This window comes from Gallus gallus, chromosome 1, assembly GCF_016699485.2.
Source record: "Gallus gallus isolate bGalGal1 chromosome 1, bGalGal1.mat.broiler.GRCg7b, whole genome shotgun sequence".
In the NCBI taxonomy this organism is placed as follows: Eukaryota; Metazoa; Chordata; class Aves; order Galliformes; family Phasianidae; genus Gallus; species Gallus gallus.
In genome coordinates this window covers 168874408-168899667 of record NC_052532.1, presented here as the reverse complement: position 1 = coordinate 168899667, position 25260 = coordinate 168874408, and the positions used below count along the sequence as shown (strand labels likewise).

Here is a 25260-nt window from a genome sequence, read left to right as displayed (position 1 = left end):
CTATATCTTTTCAGTAACTCATTTATAGCTCCTGCTGACTCCGATCACATGGCCTTCAACAAGGCTTGCTGCTGGATCCTTGGCTACTTGCGTCACAACTCCTCCATGCAATGGCATAGGCTTGAGGAAAAGTGTCTGGAGATAAAAATGCCTGATAGAAAAGGACCTCAGGGTGCTCATCACAGCTGGCTGAACATGAGCCAGCTCAGGTGGTCGAGAAGGCCAATGGCATCTAGGTCTGCATTAGAACTAGTGCAGCCAAGAGGAACAGCTGGTGAATGGACTAGAAACAAGAGAACAGTTGAGGTAATTTGTGGTTGTATAGCCTAGAGAAGAGGAAGCTGAGGGGAAACCTCATCACTCTCTGCAACTATCGAAAAGAAGTTTTAACAAGGAGGGTGTCAGTCTTCCCTCAGATGACAAGTGACAGGGTGCAAGGAAATGGCCTCAAGTTGCACCAGGGAAAGTTTAAATTGAACAGCAGCAAGGATTTCTTCACAGAGAGGGTGGTTAAGCACTGGAACAGGCTTCCCAGGGAAGCAGCAGAGTTCCCAGCCCTGGAGTTAAGAGACATAGGAATGTGGCACTGAAAGGCATACTGGAGTGATGGTCTCCATCTTAAAAAAAAAAAATAAATAAATGGTGAGCTAATATTCAGGTTAAAGTATTATTCAAAACACATGAAAAAAGCCCAAATGCAATGCAATTACTCCTTTGTAACGTGGTAGTCTCTCTGGTCCTATACCTGTTTACCTTACAATCTATATACCTGTTTGCCATACAGCATTGTAAACACAGAAAGGCTTGGGCTGGAAGGGACCTCAAGGACCATCAAGCTCCAAATCCCCGGCCACAGGCAGGGCCATCAACCTCCATGTTTTACACTAGACCAGGCTGTCCAGGGCCCCATCCAACCTGGCCTTGAACAACTCCAGGGATGGGGCATCCACAGCCTCTCTGGGCAGCCTGTACCAGCACCTCACCACTCTCATAGTAAAGAACTTCCCCATTATACCTAAATCTTCCCTCCTTCAACTGAAAATCATTTCCCCTTGTCCTGCCATTATCTACCCTTGTAAAGAGTTGGCTCCCCTCCTGTTTATATGCTCCCTTTAGGTACTGGAAAGCTGCAATGAGGTCACCCTGCAGCCTTCTCTTCTCCAGGCTGAACAAGCCCAGCTCCCTCAGCCTGTCTTTGTATGAGAGGTGCTCCAGCCCTCTGATCAGCTCTGTGGCCCTCCTCTGGACCCTCTCCAACAGCTCCCTGTCTTTCTTGTACTGGGGGCCCCAGATCTGGATGCAGTACTCCAGATGGGGCCTCACAAGGGCAGAGTAGAAAGGGACAATCACCTCCCTGTCCCTGCTGGCCACCCCTCTTCTGATGAAGCCCAGGATATCATTTGCTTTCCAAGCTTCAAAAGCACACTGCTGGCTCATGTTGGGTTTTCCATCCACCAGGACTCTCAGATCCTTCTCTGCAGGTCTACTCTCAAGAACTGCCTTCCAGTCTGTATATAAGATGCTTGTAATTATGCAAGTCTGTCTGCCTTACCCATGGAAAAGCCTTAATTTGGCAACCTTGACAAAGTAAACGGTGCCTTTAATTCTGGATTGCCCATGTTTTAGATACAGAAGCCTTCTTCTACTTAATAATGGCTTTTAAATCACCAGATATAGAAAGGGTTTCCAGTAAAATTTCTTGCCACTGAAAAAACACATTTGCAAATTTTTCATGAGTCATGTATCAGATGGAAAGGAAGGACAGAAAAGAAGTCATGACTTTCACTAGTCACTGTGAGACACAAAACATAGGCAATGTTAGTTATCACAAAAGGAAGAAAAAAATGACTTCAGTGATCACTGAAGGGCTTGACCAATGCTTGCTGAAAATGTATTTTTCCTTTTAATTGAAAAACACAAGCACTATTAGTTCCTCTTTAGACAACAGTTCTATAAAAAACTTTCTTTTCATTTAAAAAGAAGAGACACCTACAGTATATATGATGTTTTTCTCTTACAATCAACAACTCCCACAACTTCCTTCTTTAATCAAATTTTTTGCTTGTTTTCCAGATTTAATCCTGCTTGGTAGAAGAATCAACATTTTAATGAAAAAGTATCCCCAAAAGAACATTTAGGCATATATCTGACTCAAAGTCCCACACCATTACAAAGGATGTTTAACAGCACAGTTTGCTAGTCTTATTTTTGGAGATGGCAGAAGCAGTACTTCAGTCTCAACTCCTTTTGTCCAGTCATGGCAAACAGGGGATGTTCCCAAGGACTGGAAGAAAGCAAATGTCACTGCAACCTTCAAAAGAGGGCCAAGAAGAGGATCAAGGGAGCGACAGGCTGGTGGACACTACATTGAGCATTGGAAAGATGAGGGGGTACATCTTCCCAGAAACCATTTCCAAAACACACTGTGGATTAAAAAAAAAAAAAAAGGGGACTGGGGGTAACCTCTATCAATTCACAAAGGAGAAACTGTCAAATCTGTGTAGCCTTCTACAATGAAATTACCAGCTCTGTAAAGAAGGGGAAAGCAGTAGATACTGCTTGTCATGACTTCAGTAAAGCTTCTGATACTGTCTCACATAACATCCTCATATGGAAAATGATGAGCTACAGTTTAGACATTGGCAGTGTGGTGGACCGAGCACTGGCTGAACTGCCAGCCTCAGCAAGTAGCTATCAGCGACTGTCCACCTCAGTGCTTGTCATGGGGCAGAATACTGTTCACTATCTTTAGCAAACACCTGGAAGATGGGACACAGTGCACCATCAGTAAGGCTGCAAGTGGTAAAAAGTCTGGAGGAGGAGCTGATGGCTGTTCTACCAGCTAGAAAGACCTTGACAAGCAAATGAAGTGGACCAGCAGGCATCTTCAAGTTCAGCAGAGGGAAACACAAAGTCCCATCTCATGCGACAGTACACACCATGGTTGGAAAGTGGCTTTACAAAAATGGACCTAAGGGTCTAGGTGGACAAGCTGAATGAGAGCCAGCAATGCACCATAATAGCAAAGGCCAACAGCTTCCTGAGCTGCATGAAGTAGAACACTGCTGGCAGGCCAAGGGAAGTGATCTTTCCCTCAGCTAGAAGCTATAAGACCTGGAGTAGTCAGCCCAGTTCTGAATTCCTCAGTATGAGAGACGTGGATATATCGCAGAGTCCAGCAAATTGCTACAAAGATGCTGAAGGAACTGTAGCATTTGATGTGTAAGGAGAGACAGAGCTGGGAGTGTTCAGTCTGGAGAAGAGAAGGTTCAGGAGAGGATCTTATTATCAATGTGCATGAGTACCTGAGAGCAGAGTGGAATAAACAAAACAGAGCCTGAGTCTTCTTAATGGCACTAGTGACAGGACAAAAGATAATGTGCACAAATTAAAATAATAAACTCCAACAAAGCATAAGAAATTATTTCACTCTGAGGGCGGTTGAATACTGAGAAATATACTGTGGAGTCAGTTTTCTTGGGGAATATGTAAATCCCAACTGGATATGGCCCTGGACGACCTGCTCTAGTTGACCCTGCTTTGAGTAGGGAAGGTTTGACTACGTGATCTCCAGAGATTCCTCCCAGCGTCATGTAATCTGCTACACGTCTATGAGAAGTTTTAAACAATAGTAGAAAAAAAAAAAGAATATTTACATTTGGGTAAAGAAAATAAAAGGTGGAATGCTTAACTTTACATACACGTTTTGCTCCCTTCTGTTTGCAAGGCTTCAAAATTAAATTTTACAAGGCAGAACGTGCAAGAAAATAGCACCATTCGTTGCCTTGCACGTTACAGGTTACTGCTTCCCAAATTCAGTATATGAAAGCAGAACTGGGAGAAAGCAAGAGTATGTGTTGCCTCTCCTCTCTTTTTCTGGAATGTTCTGCCGGTGCATTTAATAATTGAGATTTCTCAGCATATAAGCTTATTCTACAAATATCTCACTGCAGCCCAAACCCAATTTCACGAACTGCTGCAATCAATGCTCCAATTCCATTTTACATTTCTTTCTTCTTTTTACCCTACAAAACAATCCCTCTTTATGATAACTAAAGATCAAACGAGACCAGCAGCCTCCTGTCACCACAGGCAGCGATCTCTCAATCTGTTCAGATGCTCCATGACACTTAGTTTTTCACCCCTTCTCTTCCATTAGAAGCTGTTTCAGAATCAAGCTGCTCTGGTATCTAAAACATTGTTCTAAAGTTAAAGATGGGGAGAACTATTATTATTTTTTTAATATATATATTTTATTTTTTATATATTTATATATATATATATATATATATATACATACACATATACGTACACACACACACACACACATATATACACACAGTTTCTCTCTGGAGCTGCCCCTTCTAAAGCATTACAAAACTGCAGTTGTGTTTTTCTTAGCCATCAGCTTGACTGTTTTTCCCTAACAGAATACCTGAAGAAGTGTCCAGGCAGATGCAAATATACAAAAACAAGTCCAACCATTCAAGATGCCCAGTTTTAAGGAGGACAAAGTTGTTAGCTTGTGTGTAAGCTAATAAGCTCTAACGTAGGGCAAAGCTTATCAATCTCAACAAGGTCATGTGATAATGTAAATATGTAGCTTCTAAATTAAGATTTGGGCATGGCTCAACAGCTTGGCAGCTGCCTAGTCTTGCATTTCTATGAAAACATTCTTTCAGAAGACAGTTTTTCTGCTTCATAGTCCTAAAAAAATCTCTTCTCTGCACTCGCTCCATTTTTACCTCAGTCTCTCAAATACATTCGTGATGAGAGCTGCACAAAAAAATTCCATATGAAGCTTCTCCTAGCCTCAGTATCGATGATGTTGTTGGAAAAAGGGGAGGGGAAGAGAAGATACTGAAGTTTTCTTACCTGTTGTGCTCCATCCCCGCTAACAATAGGGGAAGTTAGAAGAGGGATTTCGCTACTTATAATCGAACTGGTATCCAGTAATGGTGGGTGCTCTGCCATCATCGACGGTACACAAACTCACAAGATCACCTGCAAAGAAAAAGTTACTCAAATGGTTAAATTATACGCATCTCTGAAGAGTTATCCTTCAAAAGCAGCCTCATGTGAGATTTGGTTTTTTTTTTTAATTACAAAGTTGCACACATCTTATGAGCTATGCTTCCACATCATCTCTGCGAGCACATAAGCTTGAAGATGCTGCTTCACCAACCAGGAAAAGCCGTTCTCACACAGAGGGCAGGTTTAGACCCCCTCTAGTGGCTGAACCTCAGAAGATCCATCACAGCTTTTGAGATAGGAAACCAGATTTTTTAACCTTTGATAATAAAGCAAGATTTTTGTCCAAATGCGATTGGCGCTACTGACAGAACGCCTACTGGAAAGGTATGAAAACAGAGCAGTTGCCTTAGAGCTTAGATATACCATATGTCTGTTTACATCCAAGTGGTACTGACTGACATCTATGAACAGGGGCAGCATCAGTACTATCTTTTTTTTTTCTCCTTGTTATTCCCCAACCTACTTTTTCCAGAGACAGGAACAACTGAAAGGTCCAAGTGTGATGAATGAAGTCTTAGGTACAATCTCATACCTGTACTTTTAAAAAATAAATTAAAATTAAAGCAGCGTTGTTTTGATAGCCAATAGGCAGTACTTTAATAACTTCACTAGCAGCTAAAAACCACAAGAAAAATAAACAGAGGAAAGAGGCCCATGACAGCAGTGAGCCACTTCAGCTCTGATGAGTGCCAAGTAACAGCAGCAGAAGGAAAATCCAACTAAGCGTCCTTATCTGTGACATTAACCAGCCATAAAAAAGTGGTTTATGTGCTGGTGTGCTATGAGGAATTAAGACAAGATGAAGATTACAGTTTTTCCATGCAGGAAGTGTGTATTATGAGTCTAATAAATGGCTTCTGTAATTCTACTTAATTAAAAAAAAATCACCAAAATCACTGAGTTGGTTTACTGCACCCTTCTCAACTCTATCCCACTAGACCCTTCACTTGGTCTTTGAAATAAAAGAAGCAATCAGCAATAATTAAGAAATTGATATTTCTTAACAAAACAAAGACAGATGGAAAAAAATTCACTAGAGGCAAATTGTACATCCAGAATTCCCATAAGTCAATTATATTTTACATCTTGAAAACAGTGCTTAGCATCAAATTCACATGTAAAGTTTAAGCTGGGGAAAAGCTTACACAGGATTTCTACAGCAAAGCTGCCTCCCTCCATCAGTACCTACTGTAACCTGGTGAAATAAATTAGGAACAATTTTAGAAGTTACATAGTCCGGCAGTCAGTAAGATTACTTGAGCTCATCTGGCTAATGAAACTCTCTTACAAACACTTCTAATACTAATACACCATCTGTTCACAAGGATGTTTACTAGTTACAGTGTATAGCTAGCTTTAAATGAAAAATACTTGACAAAATTCAAGGGATGGAGCCAGCTGAATGACTCCAGCAGTATGTTCTAGAGGTGTTACTCGAATACTTCCAAGAGCTGCTGTTAAAGCTTCCTGCACAGGAGTGTCCCAAACCATCTCTACCCCAGCTATACATACACAGTGCAGTTCGGCTGTTTCCATGCTGAAGGTTGCCCTACTATAAAATTGGTGGAAGATGGTAAACTTGGTGAAAAGAAAACTTGGTGAAAGAAAAAAATAAAGCCTTCTGCAATGATTTCAGATACTTCATTTACTTGCTTGTTATACTCTAAAGATTAAAGTTTGGGAAAAAAAAAAATCCCTCAAGGTTAAAAGTCTTTGAAACCTAACTGTGTTTAAGAATTCATCACTACTTATGCCAAGCCATTTCATAGAAACACAGAATCACCAAGGCTGGAAAAGGCCTCCAAGATCATCCCGTCCAACTGTCCACCTACCATCAACATTTCCCCACTAAATCACGTCCCTCCGTACATCTAAACATTTATACTTGCTTAACTAGACTAATTAGTCTCCCAGGCAATGAGGACAGAGTTTTCTATTCCTACCTTTCTTTAAAAGCTTTCCCACACATCAAAAAAGTCCTCCAGGCTCCCATCAGTCCCCACAGCTCGTGCAGGCGGCAGAGGGCTGATGAGAGTTACTTGGATCATCTTTCAAGCAAGCAGGTTTGAAGGTAAGCTTCCCAGGATAATATCCAATGACCATTTAAAGTAAAATGAACACACAGCCTGGAAGCAGGGGTGAGAATTAAGACATATCCTTTCTCCCATGGTAGCTACAAACAGTCTTGCTCCTGTGCCATCTCTTAATCTCACAGGTATAGAACTAGCTATAGTGTCAGAGACAAATTGATTAAAATACTCCAGACTGTAATACAACACACTCCTGGTTTACACAGACATGGATTTCCCCAGGTTTAATTTGAATCAAGCTCATTTTTCCCAAGCTATCCTGCTAATGACAAGACTCTCAGATAAGACTCTTAGATAAAAGAGCACTGGCTTCCTTTACCACACAATGAGCTTTGCCTGAATTTGTACCTTGTGATGCATTCAGTACTTGCAACATTTATTGGGCCTAAATCAAAACAAGCCCAACAAATTGGACATTGATGAGAATTAAACATAACCCAAACCAATGCAAATATGATGGCCATAATCACTTTTCAGCTCTTCCAACAAGGGAACAGCACTGGACATATTGAACATTTGTACTAAGATTCATTCTTTTTTTTTTTTGCAAGTGCTTTATAAATGTGATTTATGATAAACTGAGGTTCCTATAGGCACCTATAGTACTTAGGTTGATCGCACACTGACTTTAGTGCTTTAACTGGGACACAACTAAGTTCCATGTTGGATCTGAGGGTTTGATTTGTTCTGGAGATGAAGCACTGCTGCTCATTGATAACCCCTGACAGGAGGTACTGGGCACAGTGTTACTCCTGACGTCCTTCACAACAATAAAAGAAGTGCTACCTGTCAGGCTACGTAATCAATCTAGAGAAGTAAATCAATGCTTTCTTGACAATACAATATTAGATTTCTTTGCAATGCCACAGGCTTAAGCTTCACACAAATGTGGACCAATGCTATATGCATCAAAAACCTTCTCCCCGCCAGTGGTTAAGAGGCACCAACCTGTAGACACTGGTGTTCACTGCCACACCTGCCATTAAGACGTGGTACATCTACCACTTGCAGGTGCTTTCTCTTTAGCTATGAGAACAAGAACTGGCAGGAATGTATAAAGGCAGAAGAATTGTGTAGTAGAAGATGTCAGATAAAGCAGAAAAGGTTAGCATCAAAATAATAAAAGTTCAATAAACCTTTATTGGAAAAAATACAATTACACCACATTTGATCTAAGGGTATCAAGTGGACACAGAGTGTTTATATCAACAGAACCAGCTAGCTTGTGCTCATAGTTTCTGGAAGAAGAGATCTATCCAGGGCTTTGAAAAAACAACAACAAAAAAGACTTCCATATAACCTGAATCCTGGGTAAGTCTCAGAGGTCAGGAAGAAAACCAGAAGTCTCATATTAAATAGCCTACTGTAAAAGGGCAAATGGGACAATCTACTCATGCCAGCTAACAGTGATCTGACACCAAACAGGTTCACAGTCAACGCTGCATGTTACTTGTAAAGAATTAAAACGCAAGCATGACTGGTGAAAAGATCTTATCCAATTAACTTGATAAGAATCTTCTGGTGGAACACTTCTGACAAAGGTTCTGATAAGAGCACTGGTAAAACAATCAGCATTTTCAGCATTACACATTTTTCCTGAAGAAATCATTACATGGATTAGAATTGGAATGACAGCTGTCAGAAATATTAATAGTAAATGTAAAATTGCAGAGCAGGTGAGTTTCAAATAGGATGAGAAGGATTAGTCCTAGGCTTCTCATTGTAGATGTTTTTAACTTCATTCTCGGGATAAAATGAAAAGGAAGTTAGAAGGAAGTCTGGAAATGACAAACCAGAACAGTGATAAAAGACTTTGTCATTTTACTGTACTAAAATAGCATCAATAGTTCAAAATATATATTTTTAAAGAGCTAGGCATAACGAAACGTTTTAAATACATAAAGGTAAAGCTATTCTTTCTAGAAAGAAAGATTAACTAAATCCTGTGAAGGGCTGATTCTTCGAAGGAAAATATAATAGAAGTGGACAGCCAGAAAAGCACAAGCTCCCCCCAAAAAACTGTTAATGAGTTACATCCACAAGAGAACCTCATTTAGCAACAAGGACAATATTTTTCCAGCCTTTGGCTGCAAATAAATTGGAGCTCTACTGTAACAATTTAACAAGCTTTGTCTCCAACACCCTCACTTCAAATTGCTGATATTTGTTCAAAAGAATACTAAGAGTGACTGGGACTTCTAGACAATATTGTTCCATGTTGAAAATACTCCAGGAGTTTGGATATTTGGACTAAGAAAACCACAAGGTCTGCTTCTGCAGACCTGGATGCAATGACTACAGAAGTTACCCTCCAGTACCAATGATCCACCTTCAGGTGAACAAGGGTAGAGACTGCATATGCCCTGACACAGACCAACACTAGCTGTGACATACTGCAAAGTATGTGCATACCAACATTCTCACCTTACTGAAAGTAAAACTGCTCCTACAGCTCTTGATGATAGAGCTGTTTTTCATCTCCACCTGTCTTCCCAATGTACTCAGAATTTGAGGTCCTGAGGAAGAGAAGCAGCTTGCTTTAGCACAACAGATGAGTTAACTAGTCTTGTCAAGACCACTGAAAGCTAACAGGTAGTAGAGGAGGGGGTGAAGCAAAGAGACAAATCCAAGGATTTATGGCCAACTAACTGCACCATTCTAGTAGATTAAAAAGGACCAGAAAAGCAAGACACCTTAGATGAATAGACAGATAATGCTGTTGCTATGCACAGAAGCAGCTGAGACAATTTCCTGCTAGTAGCCCCTTAAAGGGGCAGTTATTTAGAAATACAGACTAAATCACACACAGCGTACACAACTGCTGCATAAACAGCTTTTTTTTCTTTCTTAGTACTAAATATTCTTAGTAGTAGACATTCAAAGAGCAATGCAGGATTCTTTCAGAATCCACACTGAGGCTGTTGTAGCATTCAAGAAAGATGCTGTCTCTCCTGAGTTCGCTACCGAGCAGGATAGGTTAATGCTTTGTACAAGACTAGCACTAAACCACCCATCCCTACTACCCCAAATTGCACTGCTATTCATTTTCCTTATCTTATGAAGACTTTCTAGTCAAGTTTTCTGAAGGCTACCAAAGCTGACACAATGTGAAAGTATCTTAATTTCCTATATATGACTTGTTTAGAGACTCCAGGGGTGATGTCTGAGGAACTATTAAAGAATGAATTGTACTAACAAGCCAGGTGACATTAAGGCTAATAGGAGTTCCACTCAACAGTTCCGTATGCAAGTATATATTCCTAAATTAAAATGACAATTAAACAATCCATAAATACCTTCAGAATTGCTCCTTAAACACTTGTATTCCTCTCCAATACATACAACTCTGACTGCTACTCAGTCACTTATTCATTAAGGGTTAAGAAACATTGCCAGGCTGAGATCATTGGGCAGTGCATTTCCTCTGCACTGAAAAGGCTCAGCCTTTCCATCCCCAAGAGTCTAGCAGCTGATCTTAATGACAGCCTCTGAAAACACATCAGCATTAAATCAGCTGGATCACCAAGGTAAAAGAACATGAGTCAGCAGCACGCATTCTCGTAGCAACGCGTGCTGGCAGCATGCTGGGCTGCGTTAGCAGAAGCACGAGGAGGGTGCTTATTCCCAGCCAGTCAGCACTTACAAGGCAGCATCTGGAGTACCACGTCCAGCTTTGCTTTTCCCAGCCACCCCCTCAGTATGAGAGAAGTGCCCCAAAGACAAACAGGCTTAAGCAAATGACAGCCCAGGAGAAGCTATGAAAGCTCAAGAAGACTGGAGTCACCTACCTGCTGGATTACACTAACTACAGGGTGCCTAAGGAGAGCTCAAACCAGCCTTCCTGGAGGCACACAGCAGGAGAAGGAGAAGTGAGGAACAACTACAGGACTGGAAATTTTATCTGATCAGAAGGCAAAAAGATATCTTCATAGTGAGATGTGTAGAACTGGCATAGGCTGCCCGGAAAGGCTGAAAAATATCAATCCTGTAGACCAGTGGTCTCCAAAGTGGGGTGCATGTGTCCAAGGGGGTGGGAAAGAGTCCCTTGGGATGCAGGAAGAACATGTTTCTTGTACTATCAGTAAATCAAAGACTTCTTTTTTTAAATAGTTGTCTTTCAATTTTTTATCACACTAATGGTTTAGTGAGAACCATTGGTGATGGGTGAATGGTTGGACTGGATGATCCTGTGGGTCTTTTCCAACCTTTGTGATTCTATGATTCTAATATTTAGGTATGTTTTATTACGTACATATTAGTACAGTAGTACACGTCTGTAATTCTAAAATAAGCATGCAGATATTTGAAGCACATATTAAAAAACAACACAATAAAAATGTTTGGAGATCACTCTTGCAGAAGGTCAAAACCTGACACAGAAGGTCCTGATGAGGGCCCTGACTCTACAGAACATAAGGTCAGGAGGTGAGCAGTGAGAAGACCAAAGCACGCAACACAGAAAGGTACAGCATCAGGAACGGGCTCAATAAAATCAACACTAAACACTTCCAAATAGCGTGTGAATATTAAACTACAAGTGACAATAGTGGCTCCATTCTGAGATTTCTCTGTCAGTAGAGCAGTTTCATACATGCTGCAGCCTGCATCACATTACAGCTGCCAGTACGAGGTTGCCAAAAGGTGTTTTCCCAGTGGGCCTCAGCAGACAGGTGTGCATTCCTTCCTCACCTGGCTCCTCCTGAAGCTCTGCTCCCCAGGAACCATGGGCACAGCATCCTCAGAGGCCCAGGCAACTTCCAGTAAGGAGGGAAAGCTGCTCTGCGCAGGCAGCAACTACTTCTGGCTTTGCCTAAGGCCAAGGACTGAACTTAAGTGAATCAAAAAGGCTGTAAAAGTCCAGTCCAGTTGAAGTGCAAGAAATGCCCTATCTTGTCTTTCCCAACATGAATACAACAGGTTCACTTTAAGTGTGCATCTTGGCCAACAGCTGAAATACTAAAGCCCTGTTACTTAGCTTAAAGCCTCACATCTGAGTGACTCTTCTTTTCAAGCTGAGAGCTACTATTTAAACTTTTCCTGTGCTTTACACACTCACAACTACTCACCATGCCCATTCTTCGATGACTCCTGAGAGATAAATTTATCATTTCCTACAGGCCTCCTCCTGCCAATTTGAAATCTGTAAAAATTACTGTCAAGATTCCTCCTAATCTTTCAAATCAGCCAACCCATCGAGAAGTCATCAGATGGGGCTGACAGTAAAAGGGCCTAGCATGTACAAACAAGCTAAAATGGAGGAAATTCTGAAAGCAAAATACACCGCTGCATCCTTGAGGTGAAGAGGAAAGGACAAAGCATATGTGACAGACGTTACTCACGTCACTTCATGCACTGCTGGAAGAAGCTGAGATCCAGGGATGGCAGTGGTAGAGAAATTCTAAAATATAATTACCCAGTGATCCATAAGGTTGCACCTGAGCTATTAAAGCTAAAAACAAAAACCAAATTCTCTTCAGCTTGTCTTATAAAAAAATTCAAGCTAGCAGAAGGGCTTTTTCCTCCCTGAGGATTTACCACTGTTAGGTGTGGCAATTACAGTAAAGCAGCTTTTGTGCTTTTCAAATTTGAACCAGTTTTTTTTTTTTTTAAATCAACATTCAATTTCTCTAAAATATCTGCTTTGCTTCTTCAGTTCTTCCTATTTTAGGAAAAGGAATTCCTGCAAAACTCAGTGAAATGTTTTGCAACAGAACAAAGAATTGCTATTTTTTGTCAGGAGAAAAGTGCTTTGTGGAGCACGTCTATTTCACTGTGATTTGACAATCTCCTTTTAAGTGATGTGAAACAAATGGTTACTTCCTTTAGTCTTGGTGTTTAAAATACCACAGCTGCAAACAGGCAGATATATAAAAATTATAAGAAGTGTAGTTTTGTAAAGTGAATCAACAGCAACAAACCCACAACAGTAGAAACTGCACATCAGAACAGCTGGGAACAAAGATGCATTGCAAAGTATTTTCATAAGCAATGCGATTCCCTAAAGGAAGAAAAGGATCCATAGCCTCTACAATGAGGTAAGGAAATACTTCACCCATAGCTCTCAAGTGGCATCATACACATTTACTAAGTACAATTCTCAATGAAATCCCAGAAACCAAATACACATCTCTGTTCCTCCTGTTACTGCAGGGATGTGGTTGCTAGAAGCTGTACAACGAACACAACACAATTATGGTGAAAATACAGATTTGTGAGCAACCCTGAGTTACACTGGAACAGCCGAAACTGGTTCCAAGTCCCTCCCCACAGTCACTGTGTGCTCTCCTCAACACAGCAATAGCCACAAGGGTAAAGCTTTGTTGTGGGAGCCAAGCGTATTGTAATAAATCAATACCTGCATCAGGTTGCCTTCATACTGCACGTTGCAAACTGTAATGATTTAGGAGCAGCTTGAAGTGCAGTTCATGAATTCATGTCGTGGGTATTATAACCTATATGAGAATGCACAGTAGATAACTGGAAACACTCCAGATGTTCAAGTTTAATGCATTTCTACTTATGAGCCAGCAATTCTTGAACCTCAGCCAAACAGGCTAGGCTCTTATTAACAGCTAATGTAGGAAACCAAACTTCTGAAGGTGAGGACTGCATAGAGAAGAACTACTAAATACTGATAAATCAGTCTTCTGGAAAGGGACAATATGCTCATGGATGCTTACACTTCTCATCTAGAGAACTTAGACTGCACTTAGACTGTAAAATGCTTGGTTGTACATATTACGACCAATGCAGTGGAGACTACCTGAAGACACCACATTGCATGGTTTTTAATGTTACCCATTACTAGATTGTTAATAAACCACCCACAGCCCACATCTGGATGAAGTACACATAAGTTGAAGTGATTGCATAAAAAGAGTTCAGTACTTTCCAACAATTTGCCCCTCCCTCATACACCGTCAGAGAAGAGAAGCCAAAACTGGTTGTGTAACTTCTGGGAAGCGGTAACTGCAACCACATAACAAATCAGGGAATTAATCTGTTCATTACGTTCAGATCTACTTTGATAGTGTGCATTTTAAATCAATGAGCGAGTTGTCAGCACCGCAGTGCATGCTTAGCCCCAGTCCTTAGCAGGCACGTCAATGTGATTCAGTCACACCTTGCTTGGGAGCTACAGGGCAGCCTGCTGGTCTTGCAGGAGGTGAGTACTCTTGGGAAGGAGTCTTAAAAATAAATGAGGAGACTGAACTGTGTAGCATCCTTGCTACACAAATAAACAAAGACGTACAACGCAGTTCAACTTCATGCCACATTGATCTAAACTACACGGCTGGTTTGTTAGTTTTACCCTCCTCTTATTCTCGAGAACTGCTTTAAACTCTCTTAGTTATACTTTCATGCCGGCTAAATTAGGTTCTCCTACGATTCTGCCAGGACTGGATTTCCTTCAGTTTATTTTCTGAAGATCACAAGGGTTGAAAAACATCTTGGCCTTTCCCAGTTAACCATTTCTCTTGCCTATGTTGCTGCTTCAGAACATTTTCAGAGAAAACAAGACTGTTCAATGCCAGGAATGAAGCTACTCTCATTTGTTATCAGCTCCCTCTTTCTGGCAGCTATATGTAGTGAGGACAAAGTTTTTGTCTAATCCTTCAAACAAACAAACAAAAGTATTTCTTTTATTAATGTGCTGTAAGTGGTCAGTGAGACAAATTTACAGCAGAGACAGCTGCTGGTCTTGGAGCTACAAAGAGTGCACGACTCAAGAACAACAAGCAGCTTTTAAAGAGTTCTTATGAAACAGCCTCTTCCTGCTTGTTCTGAAAGATGAAAACTCTGCTTCCAAAGCACAGGCTACCCATAGGACCAATGAGGCTACAAGTCTTCAAACTCAAAACATAGGTCTCTGCTTCTATAAGGAATGGGGTAATAGCACAGAACATGACAAGACAAACAAATGGAAACTGCTTTCCAAAAGAAAGAATACACCCCCAAAAACACGCCTGAGCCTTAAAAGCACACCTTTCAGATCTATTTGTTAGGAAGACTTTCAACTGCTAGCTAGTACTAGCAGCTCCCACCTGTACCACGATGAGCAAGTGGCCAACAACATAGTGTGCTAAGCTGGAGAACAGGCAGAGCTTTCAGATATTCTTCAAAACTTGGCCAGTGTTAAGTCAGATCAGTTCCCTGATCCATTTCACTGTGCAGACATATCAATGCCTGCCAAGCACAGGAGTAAGTGGACACAGATTAACTATTTCTTTTAGCATCAATGCATAGCGCTTGTGAATGCATTAGTAAAAAAAAAAGCCCACAGGCAGCCAATCTGGCAGGTGCTTCACCTCCCTAATAGTAAGGCAGGCAGTCCAACAACACCTCAAGGTGAAGGCAACTCATTGAGTTAAATGTGCAATTGATGCCAGAGCTCTCCATCAACAGAGGAGTCTCTGCAGCTACAGAAGGGGAAGACCAGCAAAACCAGAGCAGCACACCCAGGACTGTCAACAGTCACTATTTCACAGCTTCTTTCAGTCTTCCTGTCCAGGCACCTTCTTGCAGCTTGCATTTACTCTTACCATACAAGTCCCCTAACAGCTCATTAATAGATACACTGAAGTATTAGCAAATAGTTGCAGCCACGGTTCTCTCTTATTGCCAGGACACTGAAAGTCACCTGTTATTGCTTCAGAACTTCTTATGCTTCTACACAGACATCCCATTTTTACCTCACAAATTAGTTTTCAGCTACAAGCAAACTTCTCATTGTTAGTAATAAATTTGCAGCCCTACAGTTGCTTCCCTGCCCCAAAATGAAGCTAATCCCCTTAATGTCTTTGTTGCTGACTTTTCAGTTTCCTTCTGCCAATTCAGAGTAGCTAAAGTTTCTCCGCTCAAAAGAACAAACACCGAAGAATGAAACCTTGCAGTCTGAAAACTGTCAAGTTGGAGAAGAAGCATTTATTTTGTGATCAAAGGAGTAAGATATGGTATTAGCTAAGGGAAAAAGGGCAGCTTGGCCATACCCCATGGTTGTAGGATCTTACACTAAGTACAGTACGGCCTTTGTTTGTACCACAGACATTGTATTTGCACACTGGGGAAACTCAATAGCATTTACAAGGAAGTATTTACATATGTAAACTATACTTCTTTTTTTTTTTTTTACTTTAAAGTAGATGTAAATATTTGTGAAGCTCATTTCCACCTCAAGTTATTCAAGATCAAAAGGCATTAAGAACTGAGCTTCACAGTTCTAAACGCAACCCACGTATAAGAATCAAAGCACATTCAGAAAGAACTGCCACACAGAAAGTGAAGTTAGCACTCTTGTGCCACGTACTCTTTTCACTCCCAGTTACCTGAATCATGCTGCTATTCACAGCTGTCACAGCACAAATCCTTTAGGACCTTGTCACTTGCCCCACAGACAGTACTTCCCAGGCATCGATCAGTAGGGTTGTTTTCCTGTTTGTTGGTTGTTTTGGGCTGTGTTTTTTTTTCTCCTCAAAAATCACAGAGTGCATCAGTTCAGTTTTGTGGATTGTCACAGCTGAGAAGCAGTTCTCTTGACATCATATTACAGAAGCTCATGTACTGCTAGGAAGAAGGAGGACTTACTTTAGTGTTACTAGAAAGCAGAAGAGATTTACCGTATCTCAGAAGGTGCTCATCTTCTCCTTTAATGATAGATCATAAGAACGAGGTTTACTGGTTAAGCTCGGATTGAAAACCTGTACATACTTTGATAGTTCTTTATGTATAAATTAAGCAGGTAATAAAGCAGAACATTTTTCCATTGCTCATAAATGAAGGTTTGCAACTCTTACTTTGTCCTACGTACTTCAGAACAATGCTGGAAGCAAGGTCAGAGCATACTCTGCACTCCTGTCTCACCATTATGCCAAACTCCTGTTGGGATTGTGTTTGGCACACAAGGTACCAAGCTGAAAGACAGGGTAACAATGTTAACCACGGTTGAGTTTGACTGCCAAAGTTGGCTGTGGAACAGCACAACAATAGGGCCCAGTATGTCTATTTGGCTCTGTTTGAGAAGCACTGTGAAGACACTGCCAATGAATGTGGCATTAAAGTTTTAGTGAAGTGTTTGGAAAGCACGAGGATATTCAATTCCTGAAGCTCTGCAGCAAACAGAAAAACATTCTACACCAATACACCCGTGAAGAGTAATAGCACAACCCTCCAGACAGCCACCCAATATTAAAACACCAGCTACAAATTACATTTTGCTATTGACAAAATGGCACGTTAAATTCTATTTCTATTTTGTCAATAACATTTATGACAGCTCATCAGAAACATTTTCACTGGTTACAGCCTCAAGAGTACATGATGGAAGCACAGCTGGAACAGGACCAGATCTTAGGGGTGGGAGGCAGACTTCAAAAATATTTGTCCAACCTGAAACCAAATGCAGATTGACTGGAACAATTAAAGATGACAACCTGCCAGAAACATGCAGTGCTATGAAGTGTTACGGACACTTTCTAAGCATTCTTCTACCCCATCAGCCCTACAAAACACAGACCCCCTGCATGGCGAACCAAAACACTGCTGCCCGTAAGCAAAAGCACAACGTGTATTGATAAACATGTTTATGATAAAGGTTAATAGTGCTTCTATACTGGCATCGAGCGAACACCAGCATTAAGGAAGCTCAAAGTTTAATGCGTAAGGCAAAACAGAAAGAAAAAGTGCTCATCTCTGTAGCTCAGGAAACATTGGCCCCATGAGCAAAGTAAACATTATTTGTGTTTACTGTACAGAAACAGCAGTTATGTACTCATTCCAAACTATTATCGCTTTCCTCATCCACCAGCAGTATCTTTTAGTTAAGCTGAAAAACTGACAATCCAAGTCAAATCTATTTTTACTACCTCTGGTCTTACAGGAAAAGCAACGGCCCTCACAATTCACCTCAGCACCATAAACTGCAGCTAAGTAGAACCTCACTACAAATTGCCTGAGAATTTTCCTGAGCCAATAGTCTTAAAGAAAGGGACGATAAAATAGAGAGGTGTTATTGACAGATATAACCAAGAGAATCCAGTTCATATTTCAGATCACAGAAACGCTCCAAAGAAACACGACATGTTACCTGTAGACACTTTAGCAGAGATTGAACAAGAAATCCCTTCACAGTTGGAAGCTGGAGGTCAAAAAAAAGGTCCAGAGCTGCTGGATGCTGGAGGGCAGACTCCAATTCCTCAGGTTCCACAAGGCAGGGACAATGCACACCGATGGCTGCAGACAACAATACTGTCTAGGAAGCAGGCCTGCAGCTTCATAAAAGCTGTCTTTTCTAATATCTGGCACAAGCTATTTCAGAAATTACCTGCCAGCAAGTTAAAATAGCGAGATGCATAAAAGCACTGAGAAGGTATAACCACTTAGGGAAAAGTATTGACCATGCTGAAAAATGGTACCTTTCCTGCAGTCAGGCTTGAAGGCTTTGGCTTCCCAGTAAGTGCTATGACAGAAAGCTGCAGTAGCACGTTCAGTTAAGTAGTTAAAGTTGCAATAACAATTAGGAAGGATCTCCATTAGGTATCTTGAGCCAGAACAATCATCATCCTAACACTGACGTAGATCCAAATTCAAGCTAAATTAAATGGCCACAAGGCAAAGAATCACAAACAAAAGCATCCCAAGATCCACGGAACTCACAGCCCAAAGCAGATGAGTTATTGGTCTGATTCATAATTCGAGTTTCTGCAGTTCCATTACATTATTACCTATGAAAATCAAAAGCCTTTACGTTCACAAAGCAGCGGAAACTCACAGTTTGAAAAAGGTCAAAATGCCACCAAGACGAAATCAGATAACTTCAGCACTGTGTGTAATGACCAGAACTTCAAGGAACTCTTACACACACACTGTGTCACAGAACAGAAGGAAGCCTCAGAAGGTCTCCACCTGCTCTGAAAGCCCTGAGACACTCATCTGATTCCATTTACTGTTAGCTCCTGGAATAGTGAGTCTGTGACTGCTCAAAGCAGACTGCTCCCACCCTGACCAAATGAACACACGGCTGAGTCCCAGGCTTTCTGAGGTCAGAACTGTCTCTTTCAACTGAGGTTTCAGCAGCCAAAGCCAGTGCCTGACAGCCCTTGTGTAAGTGATTCAGAATGTAAATTCCCCCACCCTCCTGAAAAAGTCAGCAAGAAAACCATTCAGGTGCAGTTTGCCAAAACAAGTCCCACATTCAGACCTCGTGTCAAAATAACTTCCCAGACTGCCCAGGGAGGTGATGGAGTCACCATCCCTGTAGGAGCTTAATAAACATGTAGATGCGGCACTGAGGGACATGGTTAGAGGGCATGGTGGGGATGAGCTGATGACTGGACTAGACAACTCGAGTGTTTTTTTTTCCAACTTTAATGATTCTACAACTTGTGTGCACTCTTCATACACAGAGCAAATCGACACCACAATGCCATCTTCCCAGACTTGATCCGCACCCCTCCCACTGCGCCATGTGTTCAGTAGGAACACCAACTATGAGGAGCCCTACCCAACCTGCAATGCTGACCTCTGCAGAGCTTCCACATACACACAACAGCCTTCTCCTCACATCAAAGCTCATTACTTCTACACTCACCAAGCGATTGGACTTTACAATTGTTTAAGACTACGGATAAAATACTGTTGATTGCACTTGCTGATTGTGAAGGGCTGCCGAGTTGCTGTGATTCACGCTGTTTTGGGGCATGGAATATACACACATCCATGCATGCAGATTCACATCATGGCTACAGCGATGTTTCTGTATAGCCGGGCTGCACAGAACACAAAGTTACCTATTGCCATAATAGCAAAACAAGCTCGAAGCTCAGAAAGGAGAGCTTCTACTCCTGCTAAGGCCAAAGCTAGCAGACCCTCAATGCCTGAGATTTGAAGCCTTCAGGCTGATTTAAGCAATTTACAGCCAGTTATACATCCGACCAAACACAGACGTAAACGGTACAAAGAGCGTTTCCCAGGGATGATTTCAGGGCTCGAGCCGTTCTGGAAGCACCCCGACACTCAGGGTGGCCGTAAATCGCCTCGGATAGGTTAAACAAACGACCAACCGGTCGGAAGGTGGACCGCTCGCTCCCACCCGCTCTACGTGCCACCGTCCTTCTGCTTATTCGCTTCGCGCCGCGCAATAAAAATCAGCTGGGAAGTTTCGTTTTTGCTTTTCGTTGGTTTCACTTTCCAGCCGCCTGCAAAGCCACGGAAAGTTTCTGTTTGGGTTAAACCCGAGCGATACGCGGGGAAGAGGGGAGAGGCACGAAAGCAGCCGAGCGGGCGCTCCGGCAGCGCTCGCTGAGGTAACGCCGGCGCTTCGGGGAGGAGGAGGCGGCACACCCCTCACTCGGCGCAGCACCCCCGGCCCCGGCGCGGGGCACAGCGCGGTGCCGGAGCCGCCCGCCCCTCTCCCGCCGCCCGTCAGCGGCGCTCGGGGCCCCTCCCAGCCGCCCCCTCCCAGCAGCGGGACCCCCCCACCCCGACCGGAGCGAGGCGGAAAGTTTCTCCCCGCCCTCCCGGAGGAGACACGCTCCGCTCGCTCTCCCCGCCCCGGGGTACGCGAGGAGCCGCCGCCGCCGCCTTGACCCGCTCCGTGCTCCCCGCCCCCGACTCACCGCCATGGCCCCCCGCCGTCCCCCGGCTAACGGTCCGAGCTCCGCCGGCGGCGGGCAGCGGCTGCAGGGCGGGGAGCGGGGGGAGTTCCCGATGGCGCAGCTCGGGCAGGGGCGGCGCCGCGCCGGCCGTTCCCCACCCCCTGCCCGCCCCTCAGGTACCTGCGCCTCGCCCGCCGCCGCGTCACCCCTCCCCTTCCCGCACCTGTCACTGGCCCCCACCGCTGGCGCTGTCGCCGCCGCCTCCGCCCCGCAGCCCCAGCACTCCCCTCAGCCTCGCCCGCCGGAGCGCGGCCGCCATCTTTGTAGAAGGCTGGGAGGGGCCGCGAGGAGGCAGTTAGCTCCGCTGCGCACTGCGCCTGCGCGGAGAGCTGCTCTGGACGGAGGGGCGGGGTCAGATTGGGGGCGGGGCCATCGGACGCTGAGGGGCGGGGCCAACTGGCCGAGGGGCGGGGCCAACTGGCCGAGGGGCGGGGCCAACTGGTTGAGGGGCGTGGCCTGTGGGGCAGCGGTGAGGGATGGGACCCCCTTCTGGCCTTGGTTTGGGGCCGTGGGCATTGCCCTTCATCGGTCAGGTATTTGTGCCCAAACACAACGTGTCCAGCGTCCTGCCTGTGAGGGAAAAAGGACAATAACACATTTTGTCCAGCTGCTTTTGCAAGGAGGAAGTGTCTTCCCGCAACACCTGCAGTGTCCAGCTGATGTCCTGAATGCTAATTTGTGATTATCTTTTGCTTAACGCCTGTCCTTTCAACCACTGCGGATCGAAATGATTTCCCTACAGCGTTGGGCTTAATGACCTTCTGCAGCAGTGGGCTGAGCAGAATGAGCTGCTCCATAAAGCGCTTTTGTTAATTCGCCTTAAAGTTCTGTGTTATTAAGTTAATCAGTTGCTATTTCTCTTGCATATCAGCTACGCTCAGAGCACTTTTACAGCTTAATGGCACACAGGAGATAGCCCAAGGGCGCACCAACTGAAGTCTGCCATCCTGCTCGCTCGCTGTAGGCCCCTCTTCCAGAACTCACCATTTCACCGGTGAAGCAGCATCCTAGGATGTAGTTTGTCAGATCTCCAAAGCTGGGGAGGCTGGGTCCTGATCAATATTTGGATGAGCCACCTCGTTAGGTGTTGCGGACATCGCGCTGCTGGTGATTCATCCGGTGGCTTTCGTCTGTCTATGAGTCAGGGCTGAACAAATGCCACTGCGCAGTGCTTGTGGGCTCTGCTGTCCGGTTGCACAGCACTGGAGAGCTTTGCCAGTTGGATCTATTGGGAGACTACTTTGTGCGCTGTCCAGCTGTGCAGCATTTGAGAGCGCTGCCAATTGGATGTGTTGAGAGATCACTTGTTTTCCTGTCTTCCTCTGGGATTAAAACCCTCCCTTGCATCCCTTGCAGGTGAAATTAAGTGATCAGTGCAACGTTTTGTGTGTGTTGGTACAGATTTATGGTGGTGAGAGGGAAAAGCTGAGAGTATTTTGGACTGTTCTCCCTAGCCAAGCACTGGTCCACGTGGCGTATAGGTTTGCATTGCATGACACAGTCTGCTTCCTTCTTTTTTAGGTCATAGGTATTTAAAAGCTTGTTTATAAAATTTCATTTTTCTGCTGGAAGAACATTTAAAGTCACCTGAAAATCATTCTGAGTAATATAAGGACTAGGGAAAGCAATACAGTGACCTCTTTATCTCTTTTCATGGACTGATGTGAATAAATGGATTTTTCTAAACCAAAACAAGATTAAATTGAGATTATTTACCAGTCTAAATTGCATGTGCAGATTGCAGCTCCTTGCAGACGATTGGCCAAATGCCCCTGCTTTCATCCATCGTAGAACTTCCCAGAAGAAGCCATGGAGGCATAATTTCTTTACTGTCTTGTATCAGATAGACATCCAAGTACTCACGAAAAACATTTATGAGATTGAGATGGTAGCTAAACCCAGTATATGAGACTAGAGAAGACAAATCCTTCAGAGGATTTGCAGTTTATTCCCTTAAGATGTATAATTATTGGGCTGGTAGTGCCCCCTTTGTGTAGCCGTCCTTTCTTCAGACAGACTGAGGTACCACCTATAGGAAATTCTGAAGAATTTATGTAAATATTTCATGTTTGCGTTCAGTTTTATTAACACGTAAAAAATGAGCAGCAATGCAGTGCTTGGGGTAAGGACTGGGCAACTCATGCTAATTTTAAAATCTGGGTCACTTGAATCAAATTTCCTTTTCCTTCCATCCTTGCAGGGAAAGCGGAAAGTCTCAAATTCCGAAGCTAAAATAATATGACTATTGCAGGGTTCACCACTTCAACACACAGCAGTGTTGACAAACAGTAACCAGTAGGCTTGCACTCCAAATTTACTATCAGCAAACTGGTTTATCATCCAAACTTCAAGGGAAAACACTGCTGGGAACATTTACCATGATCTCATGGGCCATTAAGACAGAAGTTTGGACTAGACTATGAAAACCATAAGCTCAGTAGCTCTGCTATCTTCTTCCAGACAAGTATCATGTATGTAATACAAGACAATTAAAGAAAAACAGCTAATGTTTTGTTGTTTTTTTTTTCCTAAAACAGGTAAGAAGTGCATGAATATAGCTCCACCAAAATAAGCAAGGAAATTTCATTATAACAAAATTGAGTTACTGCTTTTTCTACGTCCTTTCAGGTATCCTGTATCTTCACCTGAGCTGCACAACAGTCTTCATATTTGTCCAAGTCTCTTTCAAAGAGGCTGCTGGTCAGCAGGAGTTATTTACTGGCTTCTGATTTGTCTGAAATGAGTTGAACTGTAAAAATCCCTCTTCAGTGTTGCAATGATGTATCAAAATAAAAGTTTGATGAGAACTGTATAAGGCTAGGCATGATTCATTTCAATAGCAAAATACATGTTTATGGGGAAAAAAGAAGGAGCCTGAGATTTAATTGATATGATCAGCTGGGTTTTTACACAGCTTGACAAACTAGTAAAATTAAAACGCATGCAGCAGTGGCATATAATAAAATGTTTATCGTCTCCTTAACTTGTTTTTTATTTTCATCAAAATATGGACAGGTGCCTTAAAAAGACACAAATCCAGGAATCTCTGGCTTCTGTACCTGCTTTTCATGACAAAGATGATGAAGACAATCATTCTCTGATAGGATTAAGCCAGCTGAATATTTAGAATTATGGTACCAAAATGAATGGGAGGATTAAATGGATGAAAATGTTAATCCAGTCATAGACAAGAAAATTCAGCCATTCAGATCTGGCATTATGGGAGCAGCTCTAACATAGTATCAAGGATTTGGGGTAACATTGCTGTTTGTTTCATTCAGAGGGTGGGTGGAATATGCTATTTCCCTTACTGATTCATCTCCTTTTCTGGAAGAGATGCCACCAATTTTAACACGATTACTTGCAAAACAGCGCGTTGCTCAACAAGAACAGGCATGGCAGATCATTTCCTTAAGATGTTCAGGTGCAAAAACAAACCAAACTCTATGAGAAAGAATTAATTAGTTTAAAATTTTTTGAACATTGTGCCAAGATTAAGACTTCCGAAAACACATTAGCTGGAGCCCTACTGAAAGAGTGGTCTAATTCTGTGGCATTTAATTACTTATAGGCATATTTGCCAACTGGAAAAGCAAAATAAAGTCAGGGATTACATGCAGAGAAAGAGCGACTACACAGTTTAGATCCTGAGTTCATTTATCTCACTTTATTAAAACAGAGACATATATATACGGCACAGAACTACTTGTTGTAATATTACTTTTTAAACTTAAGTAAAAAAACCCACATATGAGTGACAAAATGTTCCAGATAATGACATTCACCTTGGGAGTCTTGAAGCTGATTCTTTTGTATCTTGGAAGTCTTAGTTGTTTCTGGATAAACATATTGAAATCAGCCGCTAGTTGAACTATGATTTCTTTCCATCATGAATTGAAGGTATCATTTTATATTACAGAAAGTTTTGAATCTATACCTAAAGCAGTGATTGTCAACACCAACAAAGCAGTATTTATTGGCTTCATAACTTTTAAAAACTGCTGATATATATATATATATATTTTTTGCCTTTGTATACTGTGATAATTATGAACTGTCTTTAGTGATCCCTTAGTAAACTAACAGTTGGCTGGTAATACATGAAGCTGAATAATCAGTCATGGTTGTGATGGAAACGTTCACCAGAAGCACATTTTGAATTTATGCTTCTGCTTGGAATGAGATTGGAATACTTTTGTTGCCTTTCTTTTCAGGTCATGATTAAAAGTCAGGCATCATAGGATCTATTAGTTGGAAGCAGGAAGACTTACACAGTTCATATGCTAAATTTAAAGTGTCCAACACACTACTTCATATGTATATAGGGATTTTTTCTTTCTTGAGTGTTCAGAATTTCGTACCTGAGCTTATTTTTTTCCAGTAGATTTCCTGTCAGGATAAACAGTAGTTTCCATTTCATCAGATGGGCCACCAAGAGTCCAGCACGAATTGTTTGGAAGATTGGCTTTCTTTTGGTACCTGGC

The 25260-nt window shown here is 42.5% G+C and overlaps 1 protein-coding gene across 10 annotated transcripts in view; it reads right to left on the bottom strand.

Moving 5' to 3' along the window:
- The window catches only part of FNDC3A (fibronectin type III domain containing 3A), a 114294-nt gene extending 93205 nt beyond the window's left edge, over positions 1 to 21089 (bottom strand). For 2 of the 10 annotated variants that reach the window (XM_015275595.4, XM_046941665.1), the window contains exons 1-2: positions 20738 to 20807; positions 4876 to 5004 (exon numbers count right to left, since the gene is read on the bottom strand). In XM_015275595.4, coding sequence (XP_015131081.2) covers positions 4876 to 4977 — 102 coding nt within the window. In that variant the 5' untranslated portion in view covers positions 4978 to 5004; positions 20738 to 20807. Of the gene's footprint in view, positions 1 to 4875; positions 5005 to 16450; positions 16689 to 18207; positions 20318 to 20737; positions 20808 to 20939 lie in introns of those variants that run through there. The other 8 variants (XM_046941650.1, XM_046941642.1, XM_046941661.1 and 5 more) reach the window with 8 other exon arrangements.
- Positions 21090 to 25260: the final 4171 nt, after the last annotated feature.